At 69.4% G+C, this 27469-nt stretch overlaps 1 protein-coding gene across 1 annotated transcript; it reads right to left on the bottom strand.

Moving 5' to 3' along the window:
• On the bottom strand, window positions 1-26493 carry FHIP1B (FHF complex subunit HOOK interacting protein 1B). Its single transcript, XM_084266344.1, is given in 14 exon segments — window positions 1-785; window positions 2838-2903; window positions 2906-2999; window positions 4083-4261; window positions 8049-8701; window positions 9584-9890; window positions 11906-12078; window positions 12161-12240; window positions 14262-14429; window positions 15428-15514; window positions 16306-16464; window positions 18034-18645; window positions 19755-20010; window positions 26449-26493. Coding segments are annotated over 13 exon segments (2994 nt in total). The 5' UTR covers window positions 19893-20010; window positions 26449-26493; the 3' UTR covers window positions 1-507.
• Between the last annotated feature and the right edge of the window lie 976 nt (window positions 26494-27469).

The raw sequence follows: 27469 nt of genomic DNA, 5'->3' as shown, positions 1-27469 counted from the left end.
CAGACCCTTTATTCCCGGGGTTGAACACAGCACAGACACACGCAGCCCCCTCATGCAGCCCCCTCCCCAGCCCCAGCCCCGGGGGGCGGCGCGTTTGGGTGTTGCATAGAGAGGGGCCAGGCGGGCGACAGCCGACAGCGGGGCCGGGACACCCCCCCCCGCACCCTGGGGATCCCCCCCGACCCCGCAGCACCCCAGGGCTGGGCTGGATCCAGACCCCGCAGCGGGGGGCAGAGGGGGGCAGAGCCAGCCCGCCCCCCGCCCCTTCCCGGGGCCACCCAGGGTCCTGCCCTGCCGCCCCCCCTCCCCTCCCCTCCCCCCAAACCCCAGGGGCAGCGGGCGGCCGCTCGCTCACTCCTGTACTGAGTGCAGCCGGTCTCAGCCCGACGTCCACCCGTCCGTCCGTCCATCTGTCCCCAATAAATTAAAAAGGTCCATGTCCTGGGGGTGCGGGGGGGGGGGGGGATGGGGAGGGGGGGAGGCTAAAAAGGCGCCGTGGGGGGCGGGTCAGTCCTCGGGGGGCTGGGTGAGGAAGGGGGAGGTGACGGCGTGTGCCTGGGCGATGGCCGCCAGCTCCTTGAGGAACTCGCTGAAGATGACGGCGCAGTAGACGGCGTTCTTGACGCGCAGGGCCTCGCTCTGCCGCTCCCCGGGCCCCCCCGGCGCGGGCTGCAGCCCCCCGTCCCGCGCGGGGGGCAGGCCCGGGGGGGGCCCGTGGCGCCCGCGCGTGGGGCTGCTGGCGTGGCGCAGGAGCAGCTCGCCCAGCGACGGCTTCCGGCTCCGCACTGCGGGAGAGCGGCGGGTGAGGGGCACGGGACCCCCACAGGGACCCCACAGGGACCCCACAGGGACCCCAGAGAGACCCCAGAGAGACCCCCCACAGGGACCCCACAGGGACTCCCAGAGAGACCCCAGAGAGACCCCCCACAGGGACCCCACAGGGACTCCCAGAGAGACCCCACAGGGACCCCAGAGAGACCCCACAGGGACCCCACAGGGACCCCCCACAGGGACCCCCACAGGGACCCCAGAGAGACCCCACAGGGACTCCCGGACAGACCCCACAGGGACCCCCAGAGAGACCCCACAGGGACCCCCAGAGAGACCCTCACAGGGACCCCACAGGGACTCCCAGAGAGACCCCCACAGGGACCCCACAGAGACCCCACAGGGACCCCCACAGGGACCCCCAGAGACCCCCCACAGGGACCCCCACAGGGACCCCAGAGAGACCCCCCACAGGGACCCCAGAGAGACCCCAGAGAGAGACCCCTCACAGGGACCCCAGAGAGACCCCACAGGGACCCCCAGAGAGACCCCCCACAGGGACCCCAGAGAGACCCCAGAGAGAGACCCCTCACAGGGACCCCAGAGAGACCCCACAGGGACCCCCAGAGAGACCCCCACAGGGACCCCACAGGGACCCCACAGGGACCCCCAGAGAGACCCCCACAGGGACCCCCACAGGGACCCCAGAGAGACCCCCCCACAGGGACCCCAGAGAGACCCCCCCCAGGGACCCCCACAGGGACCCCAGAGAGACCCCCCAGAGACACCCCACAGAGCACCCCACAGAGACCCCACATAGAGACACAGAAACCCCCGAAGAGACCTTCCAGAGACCTCACAGGGACCCCACAGAGACAAACAGACCCCCCCCACACCCCCCAGACCCTCCCCACACACACCCCAGACCCCCCCAGAGACTCCCAGAGAGACCCCATACAGATCCCCACACAGACCCCAAACCCCCACACAGCACCCAGGGACAGACCCCACACAGACCCACAGACCTCCATAGGGACCCCCTGCCCCCCCTGGGCCCCCCATCCCTCAGCCAGGGCCCCCAGCCCTGCCCCTGCCCCCCATGCACACTCCCCCATCCCTCAGCCAGGACCCCCAGCCCTGCCCCTGCCCCCCCTGCACACCTCCCCAGCCCTCACCCAGGGCCCCCAGCCCTGCCCCGGCCCCCCAGCCCCACCCGGCCCTGTCCCCGCACGCCCCCACCCCCCATCCCTCAGCCAGGGCCCCCAGCCCTGCCCCCTCAGCCCCCCCAGCCCTGCCCCTGCCCCCCACCCCCCAGCCCTCACCCAGGGCCCCCAGCCCTGCCCCTGACCCCCCTGCACACCTCCCCAGCCCTCAGCCAGGGCCCCCAGCCCTGCCACTGCCCCCTGCCCCCCATCCCTCACCCAGGGCCCCCAGCCCTGCCCCGGCCCCCCCAGCCCCCCCCAGCCCTGCCCCTGCCCCCCCTGCACACCTCCCCAGCCCTCAGCCAGGGCCCCCAGCCCTGCCACTGCCCCCTGCCCCCCATCCCTCACCCAGGGCCCCCAGCCCTGCCCCGGCCCCCCCAGCCCCCCCCAGCCCTGCCCCTGCCCCCCCTGCACACCTCCCCAGCCCTCAGCCAGGGCCCCCCCACCCTGCCCCTGCCCCCTAGCCCTCACCCAGGGCCCCCAGCCCTGCCCCGGCCCCCCCAGCCCTGCCCCTGCCCCCCCCCCCCCCACCCGGGGCCCCCAGCCCTGCCCCAGCCCCCCCAGCCCCACCCCAGCCCCTGCCCCCCCGCGCCCCCCAGCCCGGGCCCCAGCCCTGCCCCTGCCCCCCACCCCCCAGCCCTCAGCCAGGATCCCCAGCCCTGCCCCTGCCCCCCCTGCACACCCCCCCATCCCTCACCCGGGGCCCCCAGCCCTGCCCCTGCCCCCCTGCACACCTCCCCAGCCCTCAGCCAGGGCCCCCCACCCTGCCCCTGCCCCCTAGCCCTCACCCAGGGCCCCCAGCCCTGCCCCGGCCCCCCCAGCCCCCCCGCCCTGCCCCTGCCCCTGATCCCCCCCCTCACCCCTCACCCAGGGCGTCGGAGCGGCGCAGGGAGGGCAGCGCCCCCGGCGTGTCCCCCCAGTCCAGCTTCCCCGGGCGATCAGGTACTTCTTGGCCTTGAGCAGCAGCGCTGGGAAATCCTCCTGGCTGGCAGCAAAGCTCTCGATCTTGTTCTTCACCGAGCCCAGCACCTGGGGAGGGAGGGGGGGCACTCTGACTGCCAGCCCCACACGGGGGTCCCAGAGCCACAGAACCCCACAGACCCCCACCCCTGCACTGGGGTGTCCTGGGGAGAGCTCAGCACGGGGGCTGCATGGGCTGGAGGGGCTGGAGGGGCTGGAGCATCTCCCTGTGAGGAAAGGCTGAGGGAGCTGGGGCTGTTCAGCCTGCAGAGAAGAGCCTGAGAGGGGATCTGATCACTGGGGATCAAGAGCTGAAGGGTGGGACCCAGGGGGCCATGGGCAGCCTCTGCTCAGTGTCTGTGGGGACGGGAGAGGGAGAGGAGAAGGAGAAGGAGAAGGAGAAGGAGAAGGAGAAGGAGAAGGAGAAGGAGAAGGAGAAGGAGAAGGAGAAGGAGAAGGAGAAGGAGAAGGAGAAGGAGAAGGAGAAGGAGAAGGAGAAGGAGAAGGAGGGAAGGCTGCTTGTGGGGAGAGCTCTGAGCCCCTTCCCGTCCCTCGAGGGGCTCCAGGAGAGCTGGAGAGGGGCTGGTGCCCAGGGCAGGGAGGGCCAGGCCCAGGGGAACGGGCTCCTGGGGGGCTCCAGCCTCCCCACATCCCAGGGTCCTGGGGGGCTCCTGGGGCCTCCAGCCTCTCAACATCCCGGGGGGTTCCTGGGGGGGTCCTGGGGGGCTCCAGCTGCTCCTCATCCTGGGGGTCCCGGGGGGCTCCTGGGGGCCTCCAGCCTCCCCCCATCCCGGGGTCCCGGGGGGCTCCTGGGGGGCTCCTGGGGGGCTCCAGCCTCTCCTCATCCTGGGGGTCCCAGGGGGCTCCTGGGGGGGCTCCAGCCTCTCCTCATGCTGGGGGTCCCGGGGGTCTCCAGCCTCTCCTCATCCCGGGGGTCTCCAGCCTCTCCTCATCCCGGGGGTCCCAGGGGTCTCCAGCCTCTCCTCATCCCGGGGGTCCCGGGGGGCTCCAGCCTCTCCTCATCCCGGGGGTCTCCAGCCTCTCTCCCAGCTGCACCGGCACCAGTCTGGGGGCAGCTTCTCCCAGAGCCCTGAGCTCGCCGCCTGTGGCACCCCCAGGGGTCCCGCAGCCCCCCGCCCGTGCCCCCCAGACCTGCAGCAGGGACTTGACGCTGGGCTGGAAGACCATGTTGGTGTTGAGCAGGAAGGAGCGCAGCAGGGGCTGGGGGTAACAGGCCAGCTGGGCCACCAGCCCCGTCAGCAGGAAGTTGACGTAGAGCGAGTTGTGCAGCATGTTCTCCAGCTTCCCCAGCAGCACCGACACGAACGGGCCTGGGGGCGACAGGACAGGGGGGTCATCGGGAATGGGGGGCTCATGGGGAAAGGGGGGGGTCACTGGGAAAGGGGGGGCTCATGGGGAAAGGGGGGGGTCATGGGGAAAGGGGGGCTCATCGGGAAAGGGGGGGCTCATCGGGAAAGGCGGGCTCACTGGGAAAGGGGGGCTCACTGGGAAAGGGGGGCTCATCGGGAAAGGGGGGGCTCATCGGGAAAGGGGGGCTCACTGGGAAAGGGGGGCTCATCGGGAAAGGGGGACTCATCGGGAAAGGGGGGGCTCATCGGGAAAGGGGGGGGTCATCGGGAATGGGGGGGCTCACTGGGAAAGGGGGGCTCATCGGGAAAGGGGGGCTCATTGGGAAAGGGGGGCTCACTGGGAAAGGGGGACTCATCGGGAAAGGGGGGGCTCATCGGGAAAGGGGGGCTCACTGGGAAAGGGGGGCTCATCGGGAAAGGGGGGCTCATCAGGAAAGGGGGGGCTCACTGGGAAAGGGGGGGCTCACTGGGAAAGGGGGGCTCATCGGGAAAGGGGGGGCTCACTGGGAAAGGGGGGCTCACTGGCAAAGGGGGGCTCATCGAGAAAGGGGGGCTCACTGGGAAAGGGGGGGGTCATTGGGAAAGGGGGGACTCATCGGGAAAGGGGGGCTCACTGGGAAAGGGGGGCTCATCGGGAAAGGGGGGCTCATCAGGAAAGGGGGGGGTCATTGGGAAAGGGGGGGACTCATCGGGAAAGGGGGGCTCACTGGGAAAGGGGGGGCTCACTGGGAAAGGGGGGGCTCATCGGGAAAGGGGGGGCTCACTGGGAAAAGGGGGCTCATTGGGAAAGGGGGGATTCATCGGGAAAGGGGGGGTTCATCGGGAAAGGGGGGTTCATCAGGAAAGGGGGGGGTCACTGGGAAAGGGGGGGGCTCATCGGGAAAGGGGGGCTCATCGGGAAAGGGGGGCTCACTGGGAAAGCGGGGGCTCATCGGGAAAGGGGGGGCTCACTGGGAAAGGGGGGCTCATCGGGAAAGGGGGGCTCATCGGGAAAGGGGGACTCACTGGGAAAGGGGGGCTCATCGGGAAAGGGGGGGCTCACTGGGAAAGGGGGGCTCATCGGGAAAGGGGGGGCTCACTGGGAAAGGGGGGGCTCATCGGGAAAGGGGGGGGTTCATCAGGAAAGGGGGGTACACTAGGAAAGGGGGGGTGCATCAGGAAACGGGGGGCTCATTGGAAAAGGGGGCATTGGGAAAGGGGGGGTACATCAGGAAAGGGGGACACACTGGGAAAGGGGGGTGCATCAGGAAAGGGGAACCCATAGGGAACAGGGGGACCCATTGGGAGGGGAAGGCATGCCAGGAAAGGGGGCTCATTGGGGAAGGGGGGGACACAGGCAGCAAAGAACCCCCCAGCCACAGCGCTCCCCCCATCACAGGACCCCAGCAGCAGCAGTGGGACCCCCGTAGCACAGGACCCCCCTCCCAGCAGCAAGGACCCCCTGCCTCTGCCCTAAGACCCCCACTCACAGCAAGGACACCCCAGCAGTGGGACCCCCCCCATCACAGGACCCCCCACTCCATTACGACCCCCCTGCCACAGGACCCCCCACTCCCATCACAGCCCCCCTCAGCCCCGGGCCCCCCAGCCACAAGGACTCCCCGGCCACAGGACCCCCCACTCCATCACAGCCCCCCCTCAGCCCCAGGCCCCCCAGCCACAAGGACTCCCCGACCACAGGACCCCCCACTCCATCACAACCCCCCTGCCATGGGATCCCCCCCACCATCACAGCCCCCCTCAGCCCCAGGCCCCCCAGCCACAAGGACTCCCTGACCACGGGACCCCCCACTCCCATCACAGCCCCCCCTCAGCCCCGGGCCCCCCGGCCACAAGGACTCCCCAACCACAGGACCCCCCACTCCCATCACAGCCCCCCTCAGCCCCAGGCCCCTCAGCAGCAAAGACCCTCCCAGCAGTGGGAACCCCCCCTCGCAGCAGCACGGACCCCCTGATCATGGGACCCTCCCCACTACGGGATCCCCCACTCCATCACAACCCCCCTGCCATGGGATCCCCCCTCCATCACAGCCCCCCCTCAGCCCCGGGCCCCCCAGCCACAAGGACTCCCCAACCACGGGACCCCCCACTCCCATCACAGCCCCCCCTCAGCCCCGGGCCCCCCGGCACCGCAGACCCTCCCAGCAGTGGGAACCCCCCTCCCAGCAGCAAGGATCCCCTGCCTCTGCCCTAAGACCCCCACTCACAGCAAGGACACCCCAGCAGTGGGACCCCCCCCATCACAGGACCCCCCCTCCCAGCAGCAAGGACCCCCCAACCATGGGACCCTCCCCATTACAGGACCCCCCACTCCATTACGACCCCCCTGCCACAGGACCCCCCACTCCCATCACAGCCCCCCTCAGCCCCGGGCCCCCCAGCCACAAGGACTCCCCGGCCACAGGACCCCCCACTCCATCACAACCCCCCTGCCATGGGATCCCCCCCACCATCACAGCCCCCGTCAGCCCCGGGCCCCCCAGCCACAAGGACTCCCCGACCACGGGACCCCCCACTCCCATCACAGCCCCCCCTCAGCCCCGGGCCCCCCGGCCACAAGGACTCCCCAACCACAGGACCCCCCACTCCCATCACAGCCCCCCTCAGCCCCAGGCCCCTCAGCAGCAAAGACCCTCCCAGCAGTGGGACCCCCCCTCGCAGCAGCACGGACCCCCTGATCATGGGACCCTCCCCACTACAGGACCCCCCACTCCATCACAACCCCCCTGCCATGGGATCCCCCCTCCATCACAGCCCCCCCTCAGCCCCAGGCCCCCCAGCCACAAGGACTCCCCGACCACAGGATCCCCCCCACGATCACAGCCCCCCCTCAGCCCCGGGCCCATCAGCAGCAAGGACCCTCCCAGCAGTGGGACCCCCCCTCATCACAGGACCCCCCTCCCAGCAGCACGGACCCCCCGACCATAGGACCCCCCTGCCACAGGACCCCCCCTCCCATCACAGCCCCCCTCAGCCCCAGGCCCCCCAGCCACAAGGACTCCCCGACCACGGGACCCCCCACTCTGTCACAGCCCCCCCTCAACACCAGGCCCCTCAGCAGCAAAGACCCTCCCAGCAGTGGGACCCCCCCTCCCAGCAGCACGGACCCCCTGATCATGGGACCCTCCCCACTACAGGACCCCCCACTCCATCACGACCCCCCTGCCATGGGACCCCCCACTCCATCACAGCCCCCCCTCAGCCCCGGGCCCCTCAGCAGCAAGGACCCTCCCAGCAGTGGGACCCCCCCTCATCACAGGACCCCCCTCCCAGCAGCACGGACCCCCCGACCATGGGAGCCCCCCACTACGGGAACCCCCACTCCATCACGACCCCCCTGCCACAGGACCCCCCCCTCCATCACAGCCCCCCCTCAGCCCCAGGCCCCTCAGCAGCAAAGACCCTCCCAGCAGTGGGACCCCCCCTCATCACAGAACCCCCCTCCCAGCAGCACGGACCCCCCGACCATAGGACCCCCCTGCCACAGGACCCCCCACTCCCATCACAGCCCCCCTCAGCCCCGGGCCCCCCAGCCACAAGGACTCCCCGGCCACAGGACCCCCCACTCCATCACGACCCCCCTGCCATGGGATCCCCCCTCCATCACAGCCCCCCCTCAGCCCCGGGCCCCCCAGCCACAAGGACTCCCCAACCACGGGACCCCCCACTCCATCACGACCCCCCTGCCACGGGACCCCCCACTCCCATCACAGCCCCCCCTCCTGCCCCGGCCCCCCGTGCCCCCCACCTGTGAAGGGCTGGCTGGGGGGGGCCCCCACCGCCCGCGGCGGGCTGGCCACCAGCTGGGCCAGGGGGTCCGGTGGCCGCGGGCGCCCCGGGACGTCCCCCCCCTCGGCCAGGGCGGCGAAGGCCTCGTCCTCCTCCTCCTCCTCCTCCTCCTCCTCCTCCTCCTGCTCCCGGCGGGCCGGGGCCGGCTCGGGGGGCTGCGGGGGGGCTGGCGGGGCCCCCCCGTTCCGCATCTCGGCCTCGAGGTCCCGCAGCTCCTGGGTGAAGGTCTCGATGGTGAGGCCGGCGCCGTTGGGCTCGCCGGGCGCCCGGGCCAGCAGCTCCTCCAGCAGCGAGTCCAGCGGCTCCCAGCCGGGGGGGGGCTGGGGGGCCGCGGCCCCGTTCTGCGCCGGCTCCGGGGAGCCCCCCGGCCCCCGGCGAACCTTCCTCACCGCCGCGTCCCCCCGGGGCTGCGCCGGCGGGTGGGCGCCGTTCACCAGCCCCCCCGCGTCCCGGGGGGCTGCGGCGGGACCCCCGGCACGGGGCTCAGCCTTCGGGGAGCCCCCCCGCCCCTCCCTGCCCCCCTCCTCCGGCGGACCCCGCTTTTTAGTCCGTGGGCTTCGGGGGGCGGTGGGGCCAGGGGGGGGGCCAGCAGCGGGGCACGGGGGGTCGAGGCTGGGCAGGGGGGCGGCGGTGGGGAACGGGGGGTTGGGACGGGGCGGGGGGCTCCCATCAGGCTGGGGGGGGGCAGCGGTGGGGTGCGGGGGGTCAGGGCTGGGCAGGGGGGCGGCAGTGGGGTGCAGGGTCTCAGAGCCGGGCGGGGGGCTCCCGTCGGGCTCGGGGGGGGCAGTGGTGGGGTGCGGGGGGTCAGGGCTGGGGAAGGGGGCGGCAGTGGAGTGCAGGGGGTCAGGGCTGGGGAGGGGGGCGGCAGTGGGGTGGGGGGGGCCAGGGCTGGGCAGGGGGGCTGCAGTGGAGTGTGGGGGGCCAGGGCTGGGCAGGGGGGCTGCAGTGGGGTGTGGGGGGCCAGGGCTGGGCAGGGGGGCTGCAGTGGGGTGCGGGGTATTGGGGCCGGGTGGGAGGGCAGCGGTGGGGTGCGGGGGGTCAGGGCTGGGCAGGGGGGCTGCAGTGGGGTGGGGGGGGTCAGGGCTGGGCAGGGGGGCTGCAGTGGGGTGCGGGGTATTGGGGCCGGGTGGGAGGGCAGCGGTGGGGTGCGGGGGGTCAGGGCTGGGCAGGGGGGCTGCAGTGGGGTGTGGGGGGCCAGGGCTGGGCAGGGGGGCTGCAGTGGGGTGTGGGGGGTCAGGACTGGGCAGGGGGGCTGCAGTGGGGTGCGGGGTGCCGGGGCCGGGCGGGGGGGTCCCGTCGGGCTGGGGGGGGGCTGCAGTGGGGTGGGGGGGGCCAGGGCTGGGCAGGGGGGCTGCAGTGGAGTGTGGGGGGCCAGGGCTGGGCAGGGGGGCTGCAGTGGGGTGCGGGGTGCCGGGGTCGGGCGGGGGGGTCCCGTCGGGCTGGGGGGGGGCTGCCGCGGGGCGGGGGGTGCCGGGGCCGGGCGGGGGGCTGCGGCGGGGCGCGGGGGGCGGCAGTGGGGTGGGCTGCTGGCCGTCGTAGGGCGCGGACCAGACGCGGCAGGCCCAGGCGCAGCGGTCGATGCTGCGCCGCGCGTCCCGCAGGTACTCCAGGTAGTTCCTGTCCAGCTCCCGCAGCTCCTCCCAGCGCCCCCCGGCCCGGGGGCTGCCCGCGGGGGTCCCGGGCGAGCGCGGCGCGGGGCCCGGCCCCTCGGCGGCGGCGGGGGGGGCGCTGGGCTGCCGCAGGAAGAAGGAGAGGCGGGACGGGGTCGAGGGCTTCGACGGGGGGTCCGCGCCGGGGCTGCCTGGGGGGGCACGGGGGGGATGGGGTCAGGGGGGGTATGGGGGGGGTATGGGGTCAGGGGGGATTGGGGGGTATGGGGGGTATGGGGTCAGGGGGGATTGGGGGGTATGGGGTCAGGGGGGATTGGGGGGGGCATGGGGTCAGGGGGGATTGGGGGGTATGGGGTCAGGGGGGGTATGGGGGGGGTATGGGGTCAGGGGGGATTGGGGGGTATGGGGGGTATGGGGTCAGGGGGGATTGGGGGGGGTATGGGGGGGCACGGGGGGCATGGGGTCAGGGGGGATTGGGGGGTATGGGGTCAGGGGGGATTGGGGGGGGTATGGGGTCAGGGGGGATTGGGGGCTATGGGGGGTATGGGGTCAGGGGGGATTGGGGGGGGTATGGGGGGTACAGGGGATAGGGGGTCAGGGAGGATATGGAGGGGGTATGGGGGGTACGGGGGGGTATGGGGGGGTATGGGAGGTACGGGGGGGTGTGGGGTCAGGGGGGATATGGGGGATATGGGGTCAGGGGGGATATGGGGGGTATGGGGGATATCGGGTCAGGGGGGATATGGGGGTATATGGGGGGGATAGGGGATTGGTGGGGGGGGATATGGGGTTGGTGGGGGGCATGGGGTTGGTGGGGGGCGTATGGAGGGATATAGGGGGATATGGGGTTGGGGGGGATATGGTGGGGATACAGGGGGATATGGGAGGGGTATTGGGTGAGTATGTGGTGGGATATGGGGTCAGGGGGGACATAGGGAGTATGGGAGGGTATGGGGGGATAGGGGGTTGGTGGGGGGGATATGGGAGGGATATAGGGGGAATATGGGGGGGATATGGGGGGATAGGGGGAGATATGCGGTTGGGGGGGATATAGCGGGGATACAGGGGGATAAGGGGGGGATAGGGGGAGATATGGGGTTGGGGGGGATATAGCAGGGATACAGGGGGATAAGGGGGGGATAGGGGGAGATATGGGGTTGGGGGGTATAGCAGGGATACAGGGGATATGGGATGGATATGTGGTTGGGGGGCATATGGGGGAAAATGGGCTGTATGGGGGGGATATTGGGGAAAAGGGGGTTGGTGGGGGGGGATATGTGAGGGATATGGGGGGATATGGGGGGATAGGGGGAGTTAGGGAGACATGGGGTTGGGGAGGATATGGTGGGGATACGGAGGGATATGGGAGGGGTATGGTGTAGATATGGGGTTGGGGGCGATATGGGGAGGATATGGGGGGGATATGGGGGAAAATGGGCTGTATGGGGGGGATATGGAGGCTATGGAGTTGGGGGCAGATTTGGGGTATGGGGGGGATATGGGATTGGGGGGCATGCAGGGGGATATGGGAGGGTTATGGGGAGATAGGGGGTTGGTGGGGGGATCTGTGGTTGTGGGAGGGATATGGGGGGACAGGGGGGATATACAGGGATATGGGGCAGACATGGGTTTGAGGGGGAATATGGGGGGGTATGGGGTTATATGAGGGGATACAGGGGGATATGGGGTTGTGGGGGATATATGGGGTTGTGGGGGGATATATGGGGTTGTGGGGGGATATCGGGTTGAGGGGGGGATATGGATGGGTTATGGGGGGATATATGGGGTTGGGGGGGGATATGGAGGGGTTATGGGGGGATATATGGGGTTGGGGGGGATATGGAGGGGTTATAGGGGGATATATGGGGTTGGGGGGTGGGATATGGGGTTGGGGGGATATGGAGGTGTTATAGGGGGATATATGGGGTTGGGGGGTGGGATATGGGGTTGGGGGGGATATGGAGGGTTTATGGGGGGATACATGGGGTTGTGGTGGATATATGGGGTTGAGGGGGGATATGGAGGGGTTATGGAGGGATACATGGGGTTGTGGTGGATATATGGGGTTGTGGGGGGATATGGAGGGATTATGGGGGGATGTATGGCGTTGGGGGTGGGATATGGGGTTGTGGGGGGGATATGGCAGTTATGGGGTTGGGACATGGAGGGGACGCGGGTTTGTGGGTCTCCGCGGGGGTTCCCCTACCCCTGGCCCAGGCGGGCTGCTCCTCCTCGCGCTCGGGGGGCCGCGGGGGGCTCTGGGGGCGGCAGCACCGCGGGGTGAGGGACAGGAACTTGGCGGCCGTCCTGCCGTAGATGTCCAGCTCGCGCACCGCCCGGCGCTGGCTCAGCATCACGTGGCTGCAGGGCAGCAGGTACCTGGGGGCACGGGGGGTGTGGGGGCTGCGGGGGGCTGCGGGGGGGCCGGGGGGCTGCGGGGGGCTGCGGGGGGTGGCTGTACCTGAGCACCAGCTGCAGCATCACGTCCTCGCAGTTGAGGCTGAGCAGCGTCCGGAACAGGCTCAGGGACACCATGCAGAGCTGGGGGCAGCACGGGGTCAGGGGTGGCGGGGGGGGACGGGGTTTGGGGGGGCTTGGGGGGGTCTGGGGAAGTGAGGGGCTGCTGGGGTTTTGGGGGGTCTGGGGCAGTGAGGGGTGGCCAGGGTTTTGGGGGCTTCAGGAAGGTGAGGGGTGGATGGGTTTTGGGGGGGTCCGGGGCGGTGAGGGGCTGCTGGGGGTGTTAAAGTTTGGGGGGGTCCGGAGCAGTAAGGGGCTTCCATGGAGCAGCTGGGTTTGGGGGGTCCAGGGTGGTGAGGGGCTGCCGGGGTCAGCCGTGGTTTTGGGGGGTGCAGGGGCACGGGGTGAGCTGTGTTTGGGGGTGCAGGGGCGTGGGGGTGCCGTGTCGAGGGCGTGGGGTCAGCTGTGTTTGGGGGTGTGGGGGTGCAGGGTGAGCCATGTCTGGGGGCGCGGGGGCTGCTGTGTTTGGGGGTGCAGGGGCGCAGGGGTGCCATGTCTGGGGGCGCAGGGGCTGCTGTGTTTGGGGGTGCAGGGGCGCAGGGGTGCCATGTCTGGGGGCGCGGGGGCTGCTGTGTTTGGGGGTGCAGGGGCGCAGGGGTGCCATGTCTGGGGGCACGGGGGCTGCTGTGTTTGGGGGGGTGGGGGTGCAGGGTGAGCCGTGTCTGGGGGTGCGGGGGCCGCTGTGTTTGGGGGTGCAGGGGTGCGGGGGTGCCATGTCTGGGGGCACGGGGGCTGCTGTGTTTGGGGGGGGGTGGGGGTGCAGGGTGAGCCGTGTTTCAGGGGGTGCAGGGGCGTGGTGTCGCTGTGTCAGGGGCGCAGGGTGAGCTGTGTTTGGGGGTGCAGGGTGTGGGATGGCCCATGTCTGGGGGTGCAGAGTGACCCGTGTCTGGGGGTGCAGGGTGAGCTGTGTTTGGGGTGCAGGGGTGCAGGGTGACCCGTGTTTGGGGGTGCAGGGTGAACTGTGTCTGGGGGTGCAGGGTGACCCGTGTTTGGGGATGTGGGGTGAGCTGTGTTTGGGGGTGCAGGGTGCAGGGATCAGTGTCTGGGTGTGTGGGGTGAGCCACACGGGGCGCGGCGGTGCCGTGTCTGGGGGTGCAGGGTGCAGGGTGACCCGTGTCTGGGGGTGCAGGGTGAGCTGTGTTTGGGGGTGCAGGGTGTGGGGTCAGTGGTGTCTGGGGGTGCAGGGTGTGGGATGGCCCATGTCTGGGGGTGCGGAATGACCCATGTCTGGGTGTGCAGGGTGAGCTGTGTCTGGGGGTGCAGGGTGACCCATGTCTGGGTGTGCGGGGTGAGCCGCACGGGGCGCGGTGGTGCCGTGTCTGGGGGTGCAGGGTGACCCGTGTCTGGGGGTGCAGGGTGCCGTACCCGTGAGGTGCTGTTGATGCGCGCCACCAGCGTGTCCAGGATGGTGCTGCTGTCGTGGCGGTGCAGGGTGACCCGTGTTTGGGGGTGTGGGGGTGCAGGGTGTGGGGTCTCTGGGGGTGCAGGGTGTGGGGTGTTTGGGGGTGTTTGGGGTGCAGGGTGCCGTACCCGTGAGGTGCTGTTGATGCGTGCCACCAGCGTGTCCAGGATGGTGCTGCTGTCGTGGCGGTGCAGGGTGTGGTGTTTGGGGGCGCAGGGTGTGGGGTTTTTGGGGTGCAGGGTGTGGTGTTTGGGGGTGTCTGGGGGTGCAGGGTGTGGTGTTTGGGGTGCAGGGTGCCGTACCCGTGAGGTGCTGTTGATGCGTGCCACCAGTGTGTCCAGGATGGTGCTGCTGTCGTGGCAGTGCCGGGTGACCCGTGTTTGGGGGTGTGGGGGTGCAGGGTGTGGGGTCTCTGGGGGTGCAGGGTGTGGGGTGTTTGGGGGTGTTTGGGGTGCAGGGTGCCGTACCCGTGAGGTGCTGTTGATGCGTGCCACCAGCGTGTCCAGGATGGTGCTGCTGTCGTGGCGGTGCAGGGTGACCCGTGTTTGGGGGTGTGGGGGTGCAGGGTGTGGGGTGTCTGGGGGTGCAGGGTGTGGGGTGTTGGGGGTGCAGGGTGTGGTGTTTGGGGTGCAGGGTGCCGTACCCGTGAGGTGCTGTTGATGCGTGCCACCAGCGTGTCCAGGATGGTGCTGCTGTCGTGGCGGTGCAGCAGCACGAAGCGCAGGAAGGTCTTGAGCAGCGCGGCCTCGCTGACGCTGCGCAGGAACAGCTCCAGGTAGGCCGTGCTGGCGATCATCTCCTCCACCGAGCTCTGCGGGGCAGCGGCTGCACTGCGGCTCCCGGGCGAGGGGCAGCCCCACACGCCCCCCGACCCCGGGAGCAGCCCCATGGCGGCAGGGCCCAGACCCCCCCAGACCCAGCCCCCAGACCCCGGGAGCAGCGGCAGGGCCCAGACCCCCCCCCAGACCCCCCACAGACCCCCCAAAGACCCTGGGAGCAGCCCCATGGCGCGCAGGCCCCAGAACCCCCACAGACCCCCCACAGACCCCAGGAGCGGCAGCATGGCGGCAGGGCCCAGACCCCCCCAGACCCACCCCCCAGACCCTGCGGAGCAGCGTCATGGGGGGCAGGGCCCAGTGCCCCCCCAGACCCACCACAGACCCAGGGGGCAGCGGCATGGCGGCAGGGCCCAGACCCCCCCCAGACCCACCCCCCAGACCCCCCACAGACCCTGGGAGCAGCCCCATGGCGGGCAGGCCCCAGAACCCCCCCAGACCCCCCACCGACCCCGGGAGCGGCGGCATGGCGGCAGGGCCCAGACCCCCCCAGACCCACCCCCCAGACCCACCACAGACCCCGGGAGCGGCAGCATGGCGGGCAGGGCCCAGACCCCCCCTCCAGACCCCCCCAGACCCACCCCCCAGACCCTGGGAGCAGCCCCACGGCAGGCAGCCCCAAACCCCCCAAACCCCAGGGAGCAGTGTCATGGCTGGCAGGCCCCAGACCCCCCTCCAGACCCCCCTCCGGACCCCAGGGAGCAGGCCCATGGCGGGCAGCCCCAGAGCCCCCCAGACCCCCCCCTAGATCCCCCCAAACCCCAGGGAGCATCATGGCAGGCAGGACCCAAACCCAGGCAGCAGCATCATGGCAGGCAGGCTCCAGACCCTCCCAACCCCCAGCCGGCCTGCCCCAGCCCCCCCCAGCCCCCCCAGCCCCGAGCCGGGCCACCCCAGCCTACCCCAGTCCCCCCCAGCCGGGCTGCCCCAGCCCCCCCAGCCCCCCCAGACCCCGAGCTGGGCCGCCCCTCACCTTGTGCAGCGCGGGGCCCATGACGGGCACCAGGAACCCGTTGTGCACATAATCCACCAGCTGCTTCTGCACCAGCGGGTGGGCGACCTGGGGGGGCAGGCGGGTCAGAGGGGCTGTGAGGACCCCCACCCAGGGCTGCCAGCCCCCTCCCCACCCTGTATCCCACCTAGGGGGGGCAGGGGGGTCAGGGGGGCTGTGGGGACCCCCACCCAGGGCTGCCAGCCCCCTCCCAGGCTGACCTGGGGGGGCAGGGGGGTCAGGGGGGCTGTGGGGACCCCACCCAGGGCTGCCAGCCCCCTCCCCACCCTGTATCCCACCTAGGGGGAGCAGGGGGGTCAGAGGGGCTGTGGGGACCCCCACCCAGGGCTGCCAGCCCCCTCCCCACTCTGTGTCCCACCTGGGGGGGCAGGGGGGTCAGGGGGGCTGTGGAGACCCCCACCCAGGGCTGCCAGCCCCCTCCCCAGCCCGGGCTGACCTGGGGGTGTCCAAGGGGCTGTGGAGACCCTCCCCTGGGGGGGCTGCCAGCCCCTTCCCCAACCCCATGCCCACCTGGGGGGTGTGCAAGGGGTATCAGGGGTGCAAGATGGCCTTGCCCAGGGGGCTGCCAGCCCCCTCCCCAGCCCGTGCTGACCTGGGTGGGGGTGTGCAGGGAGGTGTCAGGGGCTGCAGAGACCCTCACCCAGGGGTGCCAGCCCCCTCCCCACCCCAGGCCAACCTGGGGGGCATGCAGGGGGATGTCAGGGGCTGCAGAGACCCTCACCCAGGGGTGCCAGCCCCCCTCCCCACCCTGGGCTGACCTGGGGGGTGTGCAGGGGGGTGTCAGGGGCTGCAGAGACCCTCACCCAGGGGTGCCAGCCCCCTGCCCACCCCGTGCCCACCTGTATGACGGCGTTGCAGAACTCCAGGGAGTTCATGAAGAGCACGAGGGAGGAGACGCCGATCCAGTCCTCGCGCCGCAGGCAGTGCCAGTCGTCACCCCGCACCTCGATCTTGCGGGGCAGCGAGGAGTACAGGGCGCTCAGGCCCGTGGCCAGCACCTGGGGGGCAGGGGGGGCTCAGATCTACCCCCCCCCACCCCCAAAATGTGCCCACCCAAGGGGTGTGGGGTGTATGGACACGCGGGGGGCACCGGCACGGATGGGACGGGGGTGGGCAGGGGGGACGGTCAGGGCAGGGGGGTACAGGTGGGGCAAGGGGGGCACGGAGCAGGGCAAGGGCAGTGTGGGGAGCACCAGGCAGGGGGGTATGGGAGGCACAGGGGGTACAGGCAGGGCAAGGGGGGTACAGGCAGTATGGGCAGGGGGGTACAGGGCAGGGCAAGGCGGGGTACAGGCAGGGAATGGTGGGTAGAGGCAGGGAAAGGGGGGGTGTGGGGCAGTGCAAGGGAGTACGGGCAGGGCAGGGGGGCACAGGCAGGGCAGGGGGGTGTGGGCAGGCAGGGGGGCACAGGCAGGGCAGGGGGGCACGGGCAGGGCAGGGGGTACAGGCAGGGCAGGGGGGCACAGCCTGGCCCTGCCTGCTGCTGGCATCCCAGGGTCCCCCCCACACCCAACTGTGGGGTCTATCCCAGACCCAACCATCCTCCCCCAGCATCAGCCCCACAGGGAAGCCACCCCTGCCCCACATCCCCCAGCCCCCCACCCCACGGGGGCACGGGAGGGCTCAGGGGAGCTGCGGGAGGGGGACACGGGCTGGGTCCTGACGCTGCAGGAGTGGGGGGCAGGGGGTGAAGCACGGGGGGGATGGACACGGCAGGGGATGGACATGGGGGGGACGGACATGGGGGGGATGGACATGGGGAGCACCGGGGGGACACACCGTCTGGGTCCTGCTGCTGTGGGAGGGGGTCAGGGGGTGAGCATGGGGGGGATGGACACAGGGGAGCACAGTGGGGGGCGGACATGGGGAGCATGAGGGGGTGGACACAGGGGGATGGACACGGGGTGGACACGGGGGGTACGGGGGATGATGGTCACGGAGAGCACAGTGCAGGGATAGACATGGGGGGCACGGGATGGGGACAGACAGACACGGGGGGGACAGACACGGGGAGCATGGAGAGGGGACAGACATGGAAGGGGTCAGGGGGTGAGCATGGGGGGGATGGACATGGGGAGCATGGGGGGGGATCGACACAGGGGGGATGGACACGGGGAGCACGGGGGGGATGGACACAGGGTGGATGGACATGGGGGTACGGGGGATGATGGACATGGAGCACAGGGGGGTACGGATATGGGGAGCATGGGGGGATGGACACAGGGGGATGGACATGGGGGGCATGGGGGGGATGGACACAGGGGGTATGGACACGGGGAGCACAGAAGACGACAGATGGACATGGGGAGCACGGGATGGGGACAGACAGACACGGGGGGACAGACACAGGGGTCACGGGGTGGGTCACGTGGGTGAGCATGAGGGGGATGGACATGGGGAGCACAGGGGGGACGGATGGACACGGGGCTCATGGGGGGGCACGGATGGACACGGGGAGTGCGGAGGGGATGGATGGACATGGGGAGCATGGCAGGGGACACACCATCTGTGTCCCACCACTATGGGCCAGGGGCACCAGGCCACTGAGCCCCCCGCGCCCCCCGTACCGGGCAGAAGTAGGAGTTGTCGGTGATGGACTTGGCCACGGCGTGGTTGGTGGCCGACATGGCCATGATGAGCAGCAGCGCGTCGCGCGCCCGCTGCCCCAGCACGCCCTCGTGGTGGATGAAGGGGATGAGCAGGGAGAAGATGATGAGGTTGGCGGGGCCCTGCTCGGCCTGGCTGTGGAAGAACAGCTCCAGGATGGAGGGCTCCTTGGCCACCGAGACGCAGAGCTGGTTGAGCAGCAGCACCAGGCTGTTGCCCAGCGGCGCCGAGGCGGGGCCGGCGCACAGGCCCAGCAGCCGCAGCAGCGGCGCCAGCACCGGCCGGTGGCGCAGCAGGGGCTGCCGGGCCTGGCTGATCAGCATCTCGTAGAGCTTCAGCTGCTCCACCTTCCGCTCCTCGCCGAAGTCCCCTTGCAGGTGCCAGCACAGCAGGCGCTCCAGAAGGTTCTCGGAGGCCACGAAGTCCAGGATGGGGCCGCGCGCGGCCGCCTCGGCGCCGTGCCGGGGCCGCTCCTCGGCCAGCAGGCTCAGCATCTGGTAGGTGTGGTTGCGCACCGCGCTCAGGTCGTCCGGGGCCGGTTTGCAGCCGCGGCGCTCCAGGATGCGCAGGACCTGCGGGCACAGGGCGGGGGGCCGGGGGATGGGTGGGGGGCACAGGGCCAAAGGGGTGTCAGGGGATGGGTGGGGGGCACAGGGCCAGGGGATGGGTGGGGGACACAGGGCCAAAGGGGTGTCAGGGGATGGGTGGGGGGCACAGGGCCAGGGGATGGGTGGGGGGCACAGGGCCAAAGGGGTGTCAGGGGATGGGTGGGGGGCACAGGGCCAGGGGGGCCGGGGATGGGTGGGGGGCACAGCCAGGCAGATGCTGGGGGGGGACATGGCTGGGGGGGACATGGCTGGGGGATGCCACAGGGACACGGCCAGGGGATGGGTGGGGGGCACAGGGCCGGGGGGGTGCCAGGGGACCGATGGGTGGGGGACATGGCCAGGGGGATGTCAGGGGACTGGTGGGTGGGTGAGGGATGGGAGGATGACTGGGAGGGGGTCTCCCCCTGGGAGTGGGTGGGAGGGATTGGGAGGGGGTCTCTCCATGGGAATGGGTGGGAGGAATTGGGAGGGGGTCTCTCCATGGGTGGGAGGGATGGGGAGGGGGTCTCCCCATGGGCAGGGAGGGATGAGGAGAGGGTCTCCCCATGGGCACCCTGAGGGAGGGATTGGGGAGGGGGTGAGGGGTTGGGAGGATGATGGGGGGGGTCTCCCCATAGGCATGGGCAGGGAGGGATGGGGAGGGGTCTCCCCATGGGCAGGGAGGGATGCGGAGGGGGTCTTCCCATGGGCACCCCAGGGGAGGGATTGGGGAGGGGGTGAGGGGTTGGGAGGATGATGGGGGGGGTCTCCCCATGGGCGTGGGCAGGGAGGGATGGGGAAGGGGTCTCCCCAGGGGTGGGGAGCGATGGGGAAGGGGTCTCCCCAGGGGTGGGGAGGAATGGGGAAGGGGTCTCCCCAGGGGCAGGGAGGAATGGGGAAGGGGTCTCCCCAAGGGCGGGGAGGGATGGGGAAGGGGTCTCCCCAGGGGTGGGGAGGGATGGGGAAGGGGTCTCCCCAGGGGTGGGGAGGGATGGGGAAGGGGTCTCCCCAGGGGTGGGGAGGGATGGGGAAGGGGTCTCCCCAAGGGCAGGGAGGGAGGCGGAGGGGTCTCCCCAGCCCCCCGGGGGTCTCACCTGAGCCCAGTGGTTCTTGAAGACCATGAGGCAGGTCTCGGGGTCGGCGGTGACGGGGGGCTGCAGGCTGGCGCTGCGGGGGGCTCGCTGCCCCCCCCCCCGCGGGTGCAGCTTGCTCAGCCAGCTCATCCTCTCCATGGGGGCGGCTCAGGGGGGGCAGCGGGGGGGCCCGGGGGGCCGCGCCGGGTCCTGGCAGCGCCGCGGGGGCACCGGGGAGCCGCAGGGCTGGCGGGACCCTCTCTCCATGCTGGGGGGGCTGCGGGGGGCAGCGGGGGTCAGAGCCGGGGGGGCAGGGGGGACGGGCATGGGGAGCACGAGGAGGGGGGACACGGGGACCACGGGGGGGATGGGGAGCACGGGGGGTTGAGGAAGAGGAAGGGCCGACAGGAAGAGGAAGGGCTGAGGAAGAGCCGAGGAGGAGGAAGGGTTAAGAGGAAGGGCGGAGGAAGAGGAAGGGCCGAGGAGGAGGAAGGGCAGAGAGGAAGAGGAAGAGGAAGAGGAAGAGCCGAGGAGGAGGAAGGGCAGAGAGGAAGAGGAAGAGGAAGAGGAAGGGGCGAGACGAAGGGGACACCCAGCCCCCAGCCCTGAGTGGCACAGAGGGTCAGGGGGCTGTGGGGAGGGGGCACAGGGGGTCAGGTCTGGGGAGGGGGGACGACGACGACACAGGCGGAGAGTGGGGACAGGTGGGGGGGGACAGGCGGAGGGAGGGGGACAGCTGGAGAGGGGGACACACCGCACAGCCCCACGGCACCACACAGCCCCACGGCACTGCACAGCCCCACTGCACAGCCCCACGGCACAGTGTCACCACATCATACAGCCCCACAGCACCGCACAGCCCCACGGCACAGCCCCACGGCACGGTGTCACCACCCACACAGCCCCACGGCACCGCACAGCCCCACAGCACAGCCCCACGGCACGGTGTCACCACACAGCCCCACGGCACAGTGTCACCACCCACACAGCCCCACGGCACTGCACAGCCCCACTGCACAGCCCCACGGCACGGTGTCACCACATCACACAGCCCCATGGCACTGCACAGCCCCACTGCACAGCCCCACGCATGGTGTCACCACCCCACACAGCCCCACGGCACAGCCCCACGGCACAGCCCCACGGCACCGCACAGCCCCACGGCACTGCACAGCCCCACGGCACAGCCCCACGGCACAGCCCCACTGCACAGCCCCACTGCACAGCCCCATGGCATGGTGTCACCACACAGCCCCACGGCACAGTGTCACCACCCACACAGCCCCACGGCACTGCACAGCCCCACTGCACAGCCCCACGGCACAGTGTCACCACATCATACAGCCCCACAGCACCGCACAGCCCCACGGCACAGCCCCACGCACGGTGTCACCACATCACACAGCCCCATGGCACTGCACAGCCCCACTGCACAGCCCCACGGCACAGTGTCACCATCCACACAGCCCTACGGCACAGTGTCACCACATCATACAGCCCCACAGCACCGCACAGCCCCACGGCACGGTGTCACCACATCACACAGCCCCATGGCACTGCACAGCCCCATGGCACGGTGTCACCACACAGCCCCACGGCACAGTGTCACCATCCACACAGCCCCACGGCACTGCACAGCCCCACTGCACAGCCCCACGGCACAGTGTCACCACACAGCCCCACGGCACAGTGTCACCACCCACACAGCCCCACGGCACTGCACAGCCCCATGGCACGGTGTCACCACCCACACAGCCCCATGGCACCGCACAGCCCCACGGCACAGCCCCATGGCACAGCCCCACGGCATGGTGTCACCACACAGCCCCACGGCACAGTGTCACCACCCACACAGCCCCATGGCACTGCACAGCCCCACGGCACAGCCCCACGGCACAGCCCCACGGCACGGTGTCACCACATCACACAGCCCCACGGCACCACACAGCCCCACAGCACGGTGTCACCACCCCACCCAGCCCCACTGCACAGCCCCACGGCACGGTGTCACCACCCACCCAGCCCCACGGCACCGCACAGCCCCACAGCACAGCCCCACGGCACGGTGTCACCACATCACATAGCCCCATGGCACTGCACAGCCCCATGGCACGGTATTGCCACCCACACAGCCCCACTGCACAGCCCCACGCACGGTGTCACCACACAGCCCCACGGCACCGCACAGCCCCACGGCACAGTGTCACCACACAGCCCCACGGCACGGTGTCACCACCCAGCCCCACTGCACAGCCCCACGGCACGGTGTCACCACCCCACACAGCCCCACGGCACAGCCCCACCGCACAGTGTCACCACACAGCCCCACGGCACCGCACAGCCCCACACAGACACCCCAGGGCTGCCCACACCCAGCACCGGCCAGCACAGGGCCCGTGACACGGTGACCCCGCGGCGCAGGAAGAGGCGCTGGGGACACAAACCAGGGCAGGGCTGGGGGTGGGGACAGGGCTGGGGATGGGGACAGGGAATGGTGGTGGGGACAGGGCTGGGGATGGGGACAGGGCTGGGGATGGGGACAGGGGATGGGGATGGGGACAGGGGATGGTGACAGGGGATGGCAGTGGCAGGGCCGGGGTGGCTGGAAGGTGACACTGTCTGGGCAGCAGCACCGGCTCGAGGGGCCTGAACCAGGGGATGAGGCCACCAGGCTGTACGGTGGGACACTGCGCCGTGCCACACCGCGTGAGACTGTGCCACACCGTGCCACACCGTGCCCTGCCTCACCGTGCCACACCGTGTGAGACTGTGTCACACTGTGCCACACCGTGCCCTGCCTCACCATGCCTCACCGTGTGAGACTGTGCCACACCGTGCCACACCGTGTGAGACTGTGCTGTGCCACACCATGCCCTGCCTCACCGTGCCACACCGTGTGAGACTGTGCCATACTGTGCCACACCATGCTATACCATGTTACGCCCTGCCACACCGTGCCATACAGTGCTGTACCACACCATACTGTGCCACACCACGCCATATCATGCCATACAGCACCACACCGTGCCATACCATGCTATACCATGCCATGCTGTGCCATGCCATGCCATGGTGTACAGTGCCATACCATGCTACACCATGTCACACTATGCTACACCATGCCGTGCTGTGCCACACCACACCGTGCCATGCTGTGCCATGCCATGCCATGGTGTACCGTGCCATACCATGCCATCCAGCGCCATGCCGTGCTGTGCCACACCACACCATGTGACACCACGTTACCCCATGCCATAGCACACCACACCACGCTGTACAGCGCCGCACCGTGCCGTGCCATGCTACACCATGTTATACCGCGCTGTACCGCGCCATGCCACGCTACACCACGTCACACCAGGCCATACCATGCCACACCGTTCCACACCACGTTATACCCTGTTACACCCAGCCACACCGTGTCACATTGCGCTGTACCGTGTGGTACCTTGTCACACCGTGTCACACTGCGCTGTACCATGTGGCACCTCGTTACACCGTGTCACACCGTGTCACACCGTGCCGCACCGCAGCACGCCGTGCTACACCACGCTCCAAGGTGTTCCACCACACTACACCACACCGTACCGCGCCACGCTCTGCACACTGTGCTCTACCACGCTACACCACACCAAACCGTGCCCTACCATGCTATACCCTGCCATACCATGATGACACACCACGCCATACCATGATGACACACCATGCCCTACCATGATGACACACCACGCCATACCATGAGGATACACCATGCCACACCATGAGAATACACCATGTCATACCATGATGATACACCACGCCATACCGGGCCATACCATGATATACCATGATATAGCATGCCATATCACGATATATCATGACATACCACGCCATACCACGTCATACCATGTCATACCATGATATACCAGGTCATACCATGATATACCACAATATACCATGACATACCACGCCATACCGTGATACACCATGCTATACCACGATATACCACAATATACCATGCCATACTACGCCATACCATGGAATACCATGATATACCACGCCACACCATGATATGCCACGCCATGCCATGATATGCCACGGCACGCCATGATATACTATGACATACCATGCCGTACCACGCCACACCATGCCACAGCGTGTTGTACTGCGCCATACCGTGTCACACTGTGCCGCGCTGTGCTACCCCATGTGACACCTCGTCACACCGTGTCACACCGTGTCACACTGCGCTGTACCGTGTGGTACCTGGTTACACTGCGTCACACCGTGTCACACCGTGTCACACCGTGCTGTACCGTGTGGCACCTCGTTACACCGTGTCACACCGTGTCACACCGTGTCACACCGTGCTGTACCGTGTGGCACCTCGTTACACCGTGTCACACCGTGTCACACCGTGCCGCACCGCAGCACGCCGTGCTACACCACGCTCCAAGGCGTTCCACCACACTACACCACGCCGTACCGCGCCACACTCTGCACACTGTGCTCTACCACGCTACACCACACCAAACCGTGCCCTACCGTGCCATACCACGCTATACCATGCCATACCATGAGGATACACCATGCCACACCATGAGGATACACCACGCCATACCATGACCACGCTATACCCTGCCATACCATGATGACACACCATGCCACACCATGATGACACACCATGCCACACCATGATGATGTACCATGCCATACCATGATGATGTACCATGCCATACCATGCCCTACCTCGTGATACATGTTATACCGCACTGTACCGCCCCACACTGCGCTATGCCACGCAGTACCGTGTCACACCACGCCGTACCATGCCACACTGTGCCGTGCCATACCATGACACACCATGATATACCAGACCATACCACGTCATATCATGTCATACCATGATATACCATGATATAGCATGCCATACCATGCCATACCACGCCATACCATGTCATACCACGTCATACCATGATATACCACGATAGAACCATAGAATCATAGAATGGTCTGGGTTGGAAGGGACCACAAGGGTTCCCAGAGCTCCAACCCCCTGCCACAGGCAGGGACACCAACCTCCAGCCCTGGAGCTACACAAGGCTAACCATGCCATACCACGCCATACCATGATACACCATGATATACCACAATATACCACAATATACCATGATATACCATGCCATACTACGCCATAGCATGGAATACCATGATATACCATGCCACACCATGATATGCCACGCCATGCCATGCCACACCATGATATACTATGACATACCATGCCACACCATACCACAGTGTGTTGTACTGCACCATACCGTGTCACACTGTGCTGCGCTGTGCTACCCCATGTGATACCGTGTCACCCCATGCCATATCGTGCTGTACTGTACCACACCATGCCACATCATGTTACACCATGCCACACCATGTCACACCATGTCACACCATGCCACACCGTGTCACACCGTGTCACCCCATGTCACACCGCACCACACCGCACCGTACAGCGCTGCATCATGCCACACCATGGTACACCGTGTCACACTGTGTCACACCGTGTCACCCCATGCCATACCGCACCACACCACACCACGCCGCACAGCGCTGCATTGTGCCACACCATGGTACACCATGTCACACCATGTCACACCGTGTCACACTGTGCTGTACCGTACCACACCATGTCACACCATGTCACACCATGTCACACCGTGCTGTACCGTACCACACCATGGTACACCGTGTCACACCGTGTCACACCGTGTCACCCCATGCCATACCGCACCATACTGTACAGCGCTGCACTGTGCCACACCATGGTACACACCATGCCATCCTGTGCTGTACCATGTCACACCATGGTACACCGTGTCACACCGTGTCACACCATGTCACACCGTGTCACACCGTGTCACCCCACGCCATACCATGCTGTACCGTGCCACACAGCGCTGTACCGTGTGACACTGTGCCGTGCTGTACCATGTCACACCATGTCACACCGTGTCACACCGTGTCACCCCACGCCATACCATGCTGTACCGTGCCACACAGCGCCGTACCGTGTGACACTGTGCCGTGCTGTACCATGTCACACTGTGTCACACCGTGTCACACCGTGTTATACTGTGCCACACCATGTTATACCATGTCACACCATGCTATACCGTGCCGTACTGCGCCATACTGTGCCGTACCGTGCTGTACTGTGCCGTACTGTCTTATACCGTGCCGTACCGTGCCACACCATGCTGTACCGTGCCATGCTGTGCCGTACCGTGCCGCACCGTGCCAGTGTCCGCACAGCCGGTGCCCACGGGCGCTCCCCTCCCTCCCCTCCCCCTGCCCTCCCCACACCCCCGCTGCTCCGTCCCTGGCGGCCTCGCTGTGCCAGCGCCCGGTGAACCCGGCCCCGGCCGGGCCCCACAGCCCGGCCCGGCCCCACAGCCCGGCCCGGCCACACAGCCCGCCCAGGCCCCGACCGGGCCCCACAGCCCTGCCGGGCCCTGCCCCGGCCCCACAGCCCTGCCCGGCCTTGCCCCGGCCCCACAGCGCGCCCAGGCCCCGGCCGGGCCCCACAGCCCTGCCCGGCCTTGCCCCGGCCCCACAGCCCGCCCAGGCCCCGGCCGGGCCCCACAGCCCTGCCCCGGCCCTGCCCGGCCCTGCCCGGCCCCAGAGCCCGCCCAGGCCCCGGCCCTGCCCGGCCCCGCACCCCGCCCCGGGCGCTGCCTACCTGGGGTCAAGGTCGCGGCGGGGCCGGTCCCGTCAGCGCCGCACCTGGGGAGGGCAGAGCGGGAGTGGGGCCGGGGCCCGAACCGGCGACCCGGCCCCGGCCCCGGCCCCGGGCGGCGGGAGCGCGGCCCGGGCAGCCCCGCACGGCGCCGGGCGGCAGAAGGGCCGCGCCGACCTCACCGCGGCCCGGACCGGCCCCGGACCGGCCCCAGGCCCAGGTTCGGCCCCAGTCCCCGTCCCCGTCCCCGTCCCCGTCCCCGTCCCTGTTCCCAGTCCCAGTCCCAGTCCCCTCCCCGGCCCCGGCCCCGGCCCCGGCGCCGCTCCCGCCGCTCACCGGCCGCCCCCGCTGCGAGCCCCGCGCGCCGGCCGCCATCTTGCCGCCGCCGCCCGACGCACCGGCCGCGCTCGCCCCGCCCCCGGCCCCGCCCCTCGGGCCGGTGTCGCGCGGGGCGGGGCGGGGCCGGGGGCGGGGCCTCGGCGGGTGGGACCCGGGCGGAGCCGCACCGGGCACCCCGGGAACCGGGAACCCAGCACCGGGCACCCCCTGAATCGGGAACCCCAGAACCGGGAACCCCTGAACCCGGCATCCCGCACCGAGTGCCCCCTGAACCGGGAACCCAGCACCGGGCACCCCTTGAACCGGGAACCCCCGCACTGAGCACACCAGCACCGGGCACCCCTGAACCGAGAACCCCTTGAACCGGGCACCCCCTGAATGAGGCATCCCGCACCAGGCATCCCGCACCGAGTGCCCCCTGAACCGGGAACCCAGCACCGGGTACCCGCACCGGGAACCCCGGGAACCGGGAACCCCGCACCGAGCACACCAGCACCGGGCACCCCTGAACCGAGAACCCCTTGAACCGGGCACCCCCTGAACCCGGCATCCCGCACCGGGTACCCCCTGAACCGGGAACCCCTGCACCGAGCACACCGGCACTGGGCACCCCGCACCGGGAACCCCTGAACCGGGCATCCCGCACTAAGCGCCCCTTGAACCGGGCACCCCCTGAACCGGGCAC

This window comes from Gallinula chloropus, assembly GCF_964237585.1.
Source record: "Gallinula chloropus genome assembly, chromosome: 1".
Lineage (NCBI taxonomy): Eukaryota > Metazoa > Chordata > Aves > Gruiformes > Rallidae > Gallinula > Gallinula chloropus.
Note: the sequence above shows the minus strand (reverse complement) of the source record. Positions and strands in the feature narration are given on the sequence as shown.